General features: G+C 41.7%; 1 protein-coding gene across 1 annotated transcript; it reads left to right on the top strand.

The window, feature by feature from the left end:
• Positions 1–9917: 9917 nt before the first annotated feature.
• On the top strand, positions 9918–10644 carry LOC139022731 (uncharacterized). Its single transcript, XM_070433831.1, has 2 exons — positions 9918–10010; positions 10263–10644. The coding sequence occupies exon 2, from the start codon at positions 10322–10324 to the stop codon at positions 10472–10474; it is 153 nt and encodes a 50-aa protein (XP_070289932.1). The 5' UTR covers positions 9918–10010; positions 10263–10321; the 3' UTR covers positions 10475–10644.
• The last annotated feature ends 1131 nt before the right edge of the window (positions 10645–11775 follow it).

Genomic DNA, 11775 nt, shown 5'->3' with positions numbered 1-11775 from the left:
CCTAGTGTTTAATACCTAATGCTGTGCGAGATTGTGTGTGTGCGAGCGTGTGTGTGCGAGTTGGTGTGTGTGTGCGGCGAGAGAAGAAGACTAGAGAGAGGAGAGAGAGAGATCGTGTGTGGTTTTGTGCCTGTTTGTGCGTGATGTGCTGTGAGTTGCATGTGCACTGAGCTGCCGCTATACTTGATTAGATCACCAGCAGCAACCACACACGAGCTCAGTCTCTCATGGAATTCATGTCACCCCATCGCGTGTATTCATTTGCACAGTGTTTAAACAAACAAGCGGCACTTGGTGGAAAAGACCAGTCAAAAACATTTGGCCCATACATCGCGTGAGCCACAGGTTTCCCCTACCAATGGTTGTAGATTGAGCTTCCAATTATAAAATATAGCAAACTGGTTACGGCACATCATAATGCTACATATATTCGGGCGGTTGTACAAAATTGTTGATGGGGAAAGGGTTGGGGGTTGGGCATTGAAACTCTAACTCACACTAATTTACTGACTTTAAACACAAAATGGCAACTGTAGCCTTTGGTCAAATCACATTGACGTAACATGCATCCGATCAGCATACACAATAAACATATGGATCGGACTAGGACACTTGATTAAAAATTATGCTTAAAGGAGATTTTCCATTGAACATGCCTTTTAGTCCAGGACTAGGCTCAATCTGTGTCCGGGGAAACAGTCCTAATGTTGACTGAGTCATCTTTGCTGTCTGCCACTGTTGTCCGGTCTCTCTCTGTGTAATGCTATTAATGCCAACAGTAGACAAGAACTCACACCACAAGCTGCCCCCAGGCCATCGATAAAATGCTTTCACCCTATTTCCCTCCCTCTTTCTTCTCTCACATCTCCCTTTCTAATGTTTCTGTGCTTGCACCACACACACACACACACACACACACACACACACACCACACACACACACACACAACACACACACCACACCACAACACACACACACACACAAACACACCACACACACACACACACACACACACAAACACAACACAACACGTGTAAAGAAAGTTTCTTCAACCTCAGCTCTGCCCCTTGTTGATTTCATCACTGATAACAGGAAATGGGGCTTAAATGACAATCTCTGAAAAGGCACACACACACACACATTACAGCCTCAAGGCTTAAGTGAAACTGTCATGTGTCTCTACTGCGAGACTGCAACAAAGTGGCTTTTTGATTGGACGGGAATTTGGTCTTGTGTCCTGTAATCCAAAAACAAAATTATGCTAATGACAATGGAACCTCGCTTCCTGTTCCTCTCTCTACTTATGAGTACTTATCACAACGGGGGTCGTGTTAAACGATGACCTAGACTTACTAATGAGACTCCAGCCAATTTTTCTMTCTGGTCTCCCGTTATCTCTTTCTTTGAATGGGTCGGTGCCAGACTGTGTTTCTCAACTCCAGACAGTCCTGGGGGTGTACAGCCAGGACCACACATTTTTTCCCCCCAGCCCAGCACTAATACAACTAGATGATTCAACTAGGTGATCATCCAGCCCTTGGCTAAATGAGGTGTGTTAGTGCTGGGCTGGAACAAAAATGATCTTGTCACCATGTGGATACCTGCACAYACATTACCYCTCTCTRGAAGCTGTCTGTCTGTTGTCTGCTCTGTCTGAGCAAGCCGGGGGGAATCAAATCCTGATAGTTAGGACACCCAAGTTTAGATTCCTTCCAGAGTTAATTTCAGTTKAATTCCTGTCTGTGGATTTTGACATGGAATTTCTTCATAAGAATACGACGTACTTCAATTCARTGTATAACTGGAGTTGAGATGGAATTGACCCAGACCCTGATTTAAACAATAGCCAATCAATACAATGTATTTGCTACATAATGATAAAGGCAATGGAATGAACACACATATGAAACCCAACCTCAAAGTCTATCACATTCATAGATTCTCACCTTGGAGAAAATAGAAAACTTTCAAGCAGTTAGTAACTCTCCTCCCCCCATCCCGGCGATGGTATCTTCCTACCTAACGCCATTCAGATAACCAGCTGGTGTCTTTAGCCTATTCCCCTGGGGGTGGAACCTGAAGAAGCACCAGCTTACAGGGTTCCCACACTGTCAGACAATGWGGGGTGACCTGCCACGGGTTAGCAACGCGCACGACCCCCGCAYACAACAAAGACACACCACACAGAGATAAGTGGCAAGGATAGGAGAGCGAGAAGTAAATGATAGGAGCGAGATTATTTCCTACCACTAAGCAGGCAGGGCTGTGATACTCTTCAATTACCACTTTGTATATAGTTTACGCACTCTGTCTCTATTCTCTCTATTCATTTCACTGTTATCCTCTCTCTCTGTCCCTCTTTCTCTCTGTTTTGCTCTTTGAATCTCTCTGTTGCCTTCCCCCCCATCTCGCTCAATCTTTCATAATCTTTATCGCACAACCTGTCCATCCATCTTRCATAGTTACACTTTCTCTATGTCCCTCTCCTTTCCCAGTCAGTAAGTCAGTAAGTCATTCCATGTAGCTAAAGTATGGGTCACTTGACTTCAAAATAARTCAGTTGCCGGGTAAGATAAAGGCCAACATGAAAATGTATAATACTTACAGATTGTATAGTTTTTGAGGGAAGTGTTGTTGTGATGGGGGGGGGGGTAATCTATAAAATTACATATCTCAATATTATTTTGAACTATACATTTTTTCCTTCTCCTAGGTAGCATTAGCTAACGCTAGTTGGCTGAGCCTGCACCAGAACCAGTTTTACGATGGCTCTTTCTTGTCTCTGCAGCAGACATATAGGGAGCAATATGTTTGGAACATCAAATTACAAGAAACTCGCAGTATCGAATTGCAATACATAGAGAATCGTTAGAATTGCAATACATATTGTATCGGCACCTAAGTATCGCGATAATATCGTGTCGTGATGTTCCTGGCAATTCCCAGCCCTACAAGAAACCACTCCTCAAAAACCAACATTTTCACTTCACGCCAMTAAAAAGGCAAAAAGGAAGAAAGAAATTAAGAATGGAGATGGGATCAGGTGATTTGTCTTTTCTTTCAGGGATGAATAGTTGCCGCCCACTCGCTGCAGACTTCTCACCGCAAAATATAATATCTCTGGGAAACTTTGCTGGTAAAATGATAATAGCTGATTTTCTGATGATTCACCAATGGCAATGGCTCTCTTGGGTTTTTGTCTTTTCGAGAATAGGTGTAGCTGTGGCAAAACAACCTATTAGATTAAAGATGGATCTATTCTAAATMATGAGGGCATTGTCATTGGTGGAAGACTTTCTTGGTGCGGCCAAGCCTTGTAGTTAACCCCTTGACATTTGGCTGGTTAGTATGAATGATGACTGTATTTTAGACTGYAATCCACCGTGGGAACAAATGTGAGAGTAGGCAGATTTCCACAAGAAAGACACTTGTCAAGACACTTTTACCAGGCTAAAAGGCACAGTTAAGACCACAGGAGTTTGGTGGCACCTTAACTMGGGAGGACGGGCTTGTGGTAKTGGCTGGAGTGGAATTTGTGGAATGGTATCAAGTACATCAAACACATGGTTTCCWTATGTTTGATACCAATCCATTTGCTCCTTTCCAGTCATTATTATGAGCCGTCCTCCCCTCAGCAGCCTCCACTGGTTAATACTATGTGTGCTTCCAAGTCTTCACAACAATGAAATGGCGAAATATTACAATTTAGGGGCAGTTTGRACCAAGTTTGGCTAATTTGCCTACCTCCTATAAACAAAGTTGCAAAGAAAGCCCCTGAACTGTCTTGTCACAAGCCAATGAAAGGAACAGCGCCATCTTCTGGAAAACCAAGTCACTCCTGCAAGGCGACACACACACACTGTCTTGTCTTGAAACGTCTTACCCACGTTCATTTTCCTTATGACAAGCCAGAACAAGGTCAAGCCCCTCTCCGAAAAGCCCCCTGACGCAATGTTGAGTAAGTGGTTTCATAAAAAAATATTCCACTGGAATTGCATCGAAAAAATGAACCGTCTATGTAATGCGATACGTAGCGAACCTTGTTAGACACAGAATTTCATGGGTGGGTCATGGATATAAGAACTATTTGGCCATACAGCTGGGTGGTAAATCAACAAATGGATGCAGGGAAAATATTTTCTATGCCTCTGTTCTCTTGCTCGTTGGAATGACTGATGGTACAGCTAGTTCTATAGAACAGATACTTCTATTTTTATTTCTGGCCAATGGCGTTGGCCAGAAATCAGTTGTGGTTCAGTGGTGTTTCAGGGGTAGTAGCTGTGGTTTCAGAATGTAGTTACAGCACATTACAAATTGATGTCACATTTCAAACCATGAATAGCCTAAGCAATTAATTCATTTCTAATAAACAACTAGTGACACTATTAGTATCCAATCGCTATGCCCTGCGTTCTTGAAATCAATACTAATATTAGAACTGGAACGCAATGGGAAGGTTGCTGAAATGCCTCCCTCCATAACTATGTGTAATGGGTGTGGGAGCGAAATAAGTGGCGAGTTTAAGAAACCGCATTGCTTCGCCTTTGGCCGGGATCCAGGTTGCGGGCCACGCTTGGAATATCTCCTTTCTATCGAATTACTCTCGGCAAGATCGTGGAGTGACCCATTTGCACACTAACCATACATATCAACACTTACTGACTGACTCCACGCTTCGCGCACAAACGGTGCCATGTAATAGGTTGTTTTGCCCCTCTGTCCCTTTCAGGGGGGAAAAAATCCAATGCCTTTTCTTGATATTGCACTGTCATCCAAAACTGGTCCCAGATCTGCATGTGACAATGACCATAGGAGTTGGCAAGACACAAACAGATCTGGGACCGGGCTCATCATGGATCATGCACTTTTTAACGGGGCTTTGATGGTTCCGTTTGAACCACCCGAAAACATTTTGGAACGATTAAAGGTGAGTGGTTAGTATTGGAGAAGTCAGTGGCCCTTCAAACACCATTAGACTTACAATGTAGCATGGCCCTAAGTGAATGGTTATGGAACACATAGATAATATTGTTATTAAGATGGGTAAGGGAATTTCTTTTACAAGAAAATGTTCAGAGTATGTAACATCTAGCACTCTGATTCAGGTGATTCAATCCCTGGTCCTATCACACTTAGAGTACTTCCATGTTATATGGTCAATCCCTGGTCCTATCACACTTAGAGTACTGTCCAGTTATATGGTCAATCCCTGGTCCTATCACACTTAGAGTACTGTCCAGTTATATGGTCAATCGCTGGTCCTATCACACTTAGAGTACTGTCCAGTTATATGGTCAATRCCTGGTCCTATCACACTTAGAGTACTGTCCAGTTATATGGTCATCTGGAGCAAAGAAAATATATAAAAAAGCTCCAAATGGCTCAAAACAGGGCTGCCAGATTCTCTCTTCATTGCTCTAACCGAATGAATATTATTAAAATGCATCAGAATCTCTCATGGCTTCACGTTATTAACAAATTACTATCTAGTCTTCTGATTTTCTTTAGGAATGTTATATTTAAATAAAAAAAACACAGTATTTTTCAGTCCAATTAGTACATACTAGCAACACGCTTAACCACCAAACCAGACAGGCAAATTCAGGGCAGCTAAAACAACTGAAGCCAAGGTCGAATTGCCTTAAATCTACAGTTTTATATAGAGCTATAGCTGAATGGAACTTTTTACCAATCCATATTTCTCAGGCAAAAAGTAAATCCACCTTCAAGAAAAAAAGAAAAGAACATCTAATGTAATAGACCATATGACTGGACAGCAAATAGAAAGTATCAACGGAATGTTAAAGGTATTTCCTGTCAGTATTTTAATTATCTGTATTGTCTACTTGTTGAAGGTTTGTGAAGTCTTGATTGTGGTTGTTTGTAATGTCTTGTTAATTGGTGTTGGACCCCAGGAAGATTAGCTAGCGTTATGGCGTTAGCTAATGGGGATCCTAATAAAAATTTAAAAAAATTACAAAATACCAGGACATGATGAACCCAAGACATTCCTTGATTTCTAAGTCGGTTGTGTGTGTGTGTGTGTGTGTGTGCGTGTGCGTGTGCGTATGCGTGTGTGTGTGTGTGTGTGTGTGTGTGAGTGAGTGAGTGAGTGAGAGAGAGAGATGGGGGCTATTTGGTGAATTGGGGTGTGTCAAAGTGTGTACGTGTGTAGGGTGATAGTCGTCTCGTGACAAACGCATTGATGACCCAGAGGGGTGTAAGGCAGAGGAGGCTGGCSGGAGGAGCAGAGGAGGATGGGCTCATTGTAATGGCTGGAATGGAATAAATGGAACTGTAAACACATCAAAGATWTGGAAACCACATGTTTGACTCCGTTCCATTGATTCCATTCCAGCCATTACAATGAGCACGTCCTCCTATAGCTCCTCCCACCAGACTCCTCTGGCGTAAGGGCTGACATTGCACAGATGAAACCACTAAAGCCCCCCCTTCTCTTTTTCTCTCTCTCTCTCACACACACACATACATTGATAATGGCCAGACTGATGTGACTGCTAGAGTCTGGCAAGTCCAGAAAAGCCCCCCCTTTTCCCTACACCCATAGGAACTATTTGAGTAGCCACAGCTGCATTGGACAACGTAGGTATTCCATAAATGAAGTCTGGGATTCGCTATATCAAGTTTAATCAGTCATAACCTGACTCATCACAGCCTAGAACAAGACCAAACCAAACAGATGTTACTGGACCAAGACCCTGTACGTTCTTTCTCTGCATTGTTGGGAAGGGCCCGTAAGTAAGCATTTCACTGTTAGTCCACACCTCTTGTTTACGAAGATTTGAGATTTGATGTACTTGTGGCTTTAAAATTTGGTCATTGTTTGTTTAAACAAAAGACATTTGTGCATGATAGTCCATTTATTYAGGCCAACTGAAGTGCYTTGTCACAACTTTGATTTTCTTCACACCCTGAGGTTGCTTGCTATTCAGTAAAGTATATTTTCATGGCTTTAGAAATCTGTCGGCAGCTTGCCCCACGGGGAAGATAGATGTAGATAAGCTTCCCCATCAATAGAGAGAACACGTCAGTGTGTCCCACCCAAGACATCTGAAAWGGACRGTTTTGAAAGGAGCTCCCATTTCTCACAGCSTTTAAAATGGGCCAACGTGGCTTTAGTTCCTGGTTCTCATAAGAAGGGATGTATACCGTGGGGCACAGGGAGTTGGGACTATTATGACTGATAGAYGCTCAGCTATCACTGGCCACTTAAGCCCAACTTCTTCATTGTACTGCTGCACCTTTTGTTCCCAACCACATTGTAACTAACCAGAACTCCACTTGATGCAAAGTGTCTCTAGGTGACATTTTTCTGATTAAAAAAAAGTTTGCATTTAGCACAGGTATGGGCAACTTCAGTCCTCGGGGGCKGGAGTGGGTGTCACACTTTTTACACATACCTAATCAAAACAGCTGATGAAACTAATTGCATTCTAAACTAACGATCATGATTAGTTGATTATGTGTTAGCTGGGGCTGGGGTAAAAGTGTGACACCAATCAAGCCCTCGAGGACTGGAGTTGCCCATCTCTGATTTAGTACATACTTATCTTTTTTCACATATTGTTAGCTTCAGGCCTAACTGAATAGATTATTTGGTAACACTTAAAATAAGGCCAACAGGTACTGTATAGGCTAATGCATTATTATGTGATCATATATAATGCTTTGAAGACATAAGTTGTAGTGCTTGAACCCCCCAAAAATATTGAACCGTTTCCAACTGTCCCAGTCAGAGAAATAATCGAAACAATTCTGTGAGTCTGTAATCTTGAATCTGATCCAAAAAGAATGAGGGAGTGGTCCACTTCAAGTGACTCCTTCTCCTCTTCACTCATCCTCGGCCAAGTTCAGGCTATAGCAGATGCCTCCTCATTCATTCCACACTAATCCTCTGTCAGTATCTGGTCTGCATCATCTGCAGTTCGTGCCACCACCGAACCTTATCTTTCTAGCCCGTGTCCCAAGAGTATTACTGTCCAACTGTTGTGCTGCACAGACAGGCCATGACGCTGCTCCTCATCACCTTCCGGGCCTTGAACCTTCTACGTTCCTGTCCAATGATGGCTGACCACAATGCAGCTCTATATACAGTATCTTCTGTATAGCTACACCTCTTCTCTTTACACTACATTTTGTGTTCAGTACTTGTCCATTTTGGCCAGATTGGATAGTAGTAGACAGAAAATTGGTTCTGGATTCCACTCTTTTTTGGGGTTTCCACGCAGTGTGTAGTCTGTTGACATTGTTGAGTAGGCCAATTAACCATATTTTACATGCATGCTTCCACAAATATGTTTTTATAATATTTAACTGTTTTTCCTGGAATTTGGGTCGAGAGACATAAAAGGAAAAGAGAGAGAGAGATTCATCTGGTAAGAATTACATAGGCAGACAGCTCCCTCTGCTGGCCCAAACCTCTAATCAATTTTAGAGAGCTTCAGAGAGACGTGTTAACATTTAACAACGACGAATTGTCAACATTTAACCAGCCAAATGAACATTAATTTAGCTTCATACGCACATAGCTTCTGCTTACCACTTCAACATGACATTGTGAAAACGCAGGAAAACAATTTCGCGTCCTGGCAAAGTTGCAAACAAATGTTGTTTAAATGAAAATTGTAGTCATTTAGCAGATTATTTTATCCAGAGCGATTTACAGGCCCAAATAGGATAAAGTGCCTTACTCAAGGGCACATCGACAGATTTTTCACAAAAACCAGTGACCTATCAGTTACTGTCCCAACCATAGAGATGGAAAGAGGCCTCATCATTGTGGCAGCGCCATTGAGGCTAACTCCATTTTGAAGTAGTCTATTTTCTTCTTCACGATTGGCTGATCCCTCCGGATGACCCAGTTGCACATGACTCCAAAAAGGTCACCAGGAGGGATTAGCCAATGAAGTTGGATGTCCCACCCAGTTGACTTCATTAAAACGATGGCAGCCCGCAGGGGTATTGCCCATGCAAAAACGGCCTTTTGGCCACCAGAGGCCTCTATCCTTCTCTATGGGCCCAACGCTCTTAACCACTAGGTGGCTAAAATATTGACTGCATAATTATTATGTCGTTTTTAAAAACGTTTGTTTAAAATATTAAGCGGAAAATTAGTTTTCATTTAAAACATCTAATTTTCTAATATTTATATAAGAGAGGTTGATTCTCTTTGCTGATATTATCAACATTACACAATTAGCTCATGTTCAGGCATCTTCAAGTCGATAATACTGCGAGGACCCTGAAATGGTGGACGTACGAGAAAGAGCTGACTCTTGAAGGTGAGTATTAGCTAGCTAGCTAAACCTAGTCACACGTTAACAAACATTCAGTTAGCCTGACAGCTTTTACAGTTGGTGAAAGACGACATTACTGAAGGACACAACGTGAAAAATGTGTGTCATTGTATGTATGAAGCATTATGAATGAATGATCTCTGAATGTATCATAAGGTCAGCTGTTTCATAAGCGAAAGCTGTACATAACTTAGCTAGCTAACGTTAGCTGTGCTAGGGCAGAGAATAGCCTTGTGCTCAAATGACTCAAATGGCAAATCTAACCCAAGCAAGACAGTTATTCGTGCGGTATTGCAATTTGATGACTGACCAGTTGAACAATTTAAAACTGTCAAGAAAAAATAAATGCATGGGACATGACACCCTTTAAAAAAAAAAAGTATACAGTTTGACTGAATAGAAGGTTATAATGCATTAACAAGTCAATGCTTCTTGACATACAATTTTTTCTTTATGCTTGTGGTTATAGTTGAGCCAAGTGCCTTTTCAATCATGGGATTGAGGACTATCTGGAATAATTACAAAGTCTTGATTGTTATGGGAACGAGCCTTGGACTCATACACTGGGGTTGGTACAACATCAAGTCGCACCCTGCGCTACACAAGAATAAACAGGACCAAATGCCCGAACCAGGCATTGTGGCATATGTTTCGCCACCTCAAGCCCCTGCCAAGGCAAAGTAGCTGGTGAAGGTAAGGTTGGAGCTCTTCATTATTGTTATGTCATGAATCATGATTATCATCCTATCAATCTTGATGTATTGTGTGACATTTTCTCTCTGCACTCTCATCTAAGGCATGTCATTGTCTTATAGTAGCCACATCATATTTAATGTAACCGTAAAGTGACACATCCTTCAGTTGTGTAGATCACCTTCATTCGGAGTTGCCATGGTAGGGAACCACGAGTATCTTGTATCCTAATTGTTCTCTGTTTTGTTCCAGTGACGTACACATCCTTCAGAAAGGAGAACACCTACTAGGCTATATAGTGGACTGAGACTATGAAGCCCCAGAGCTGGTTGAGGAAGAACTGGCTGTGGGTGGCTGGGGGGTCCTTCCTTGGCATCCATTTAACCACCTGGCTCATGCAGAGGGCTATGAGAAGCGTGGCTCGCTCTGAGCTGGCACTGAAAGAGAAGGATTCCCAGGAGTGACTAGTGGTGAGGCATTTTGCCAGTGGACTACTATCTATTTAACGATTCACGTGTGGAGTAAATGGAATTGAATTCTGAACTCAAGATAATGATGTAATTACCTGTGCTTGATTAGCTGTAAATGTTATTCCTCTGTTAGAGATCAAATAAAACTATGAATTTCACAATAAGTCAAACTGCAGAGTAACTTGCTTACAGGTGTGCGGAGTATGAACATATTTCACCCAGGGAAAACCAGGGCTGTATTTCAAGACATTACAGACATCACATAATCAATTACATTTCAAATGTGAGCCATGAAACGCAAACAGAACTTGAGATTGTATTCAATTAGACCAAAAGAGTGGGCTTCAGTACCATCACAATTGAGTGCAATATTGGGACTAGAGGTCGACCGATTAATCGGAATGGCCGATTTTAATTAGGGCCGATTTCAAGTTTTCATAACAATTGGAAATCGGTATTTGTGGACACAGATTTCTTTTAATTATTATTATTAATTTTTTCACCTTTATTTAATCTTTATTTAACTAGGCAAGTCAGTTAAGAACTCATTCTTATTTTCAATGACGTCCTAGGAACGGTGGGTTAACTGCAGATTTTTTACCAGATTTTTACCTTGTCAGCTCGGGGGATTCAATCTTGCAACCTTACAGTTAACTAGTCCAACGCTCTAACCACCTGCCTCGTTGCACTCCACAAGGAGCCTGCCTGTTACGCGAATGCAGTAAGCCAAGGTAGTTGCTAGCTAGCATTAAACTTATCTTATAAAAAAAATCAATCAATCATAATCACTAGTTAACTACACATGGTTGATGATATTACTAGTTTATCTAGCGTGTCCTGCGTTGCATATAATCGATGCGGTGCGTATCGTTGCTCCAATGTGTACCTAACCATAAACATCAATTCCTTTCTTAAAATCAATACACAGAAGTATATATTTTTAAACCTGCATATTTAGCTAAAAGAAATCCAGGTTAGCAGGCAATATTAACCAGGTGAAATTGTGTCACTTCTCTTGCGTTCATTGCACGCAGAGTCAGTGTATATGCAACAGTTTGGGCTGCCTAATTTGCCAGAATTTTACGTAATTATGACATAACATTGAAGGTTGTGCAATGTAACAGGAATATTTAGACTTATGCCACCCGTTAGATAAAATATGGAACGGTTCCGTATTTCACTGAAAGAATAAACGTCTTTTTTTCGAGATGATAGTTTCCGGATTCGACCATATTAATGACCTACGGCTCGTATTTCTGTGTGTTATTATGTTATAATTAAGTCTATGATTTGAT

Source organism: Salvelinus sp. IW2-2015, linkage group LG21 (genome assembly GCF_002910315.2).
Source record: "Salvelinus sp. IW2-2015 linkage group LG21, ASM291031v2, whole genome shotgun sequence".
Taxonomy (NCBI): Eukaryota; Metazoa; Chordata; class Actinopteri; order Salmoniformes; family Salmonidae; genus Salvelinus; species Salvelinus sp. IW2-2015.
The sequence above is the reverse complement of the archived record's forward strand: the minus strand, read 5'-3'. Positions and strand labels throughout refer to the sequence as shown.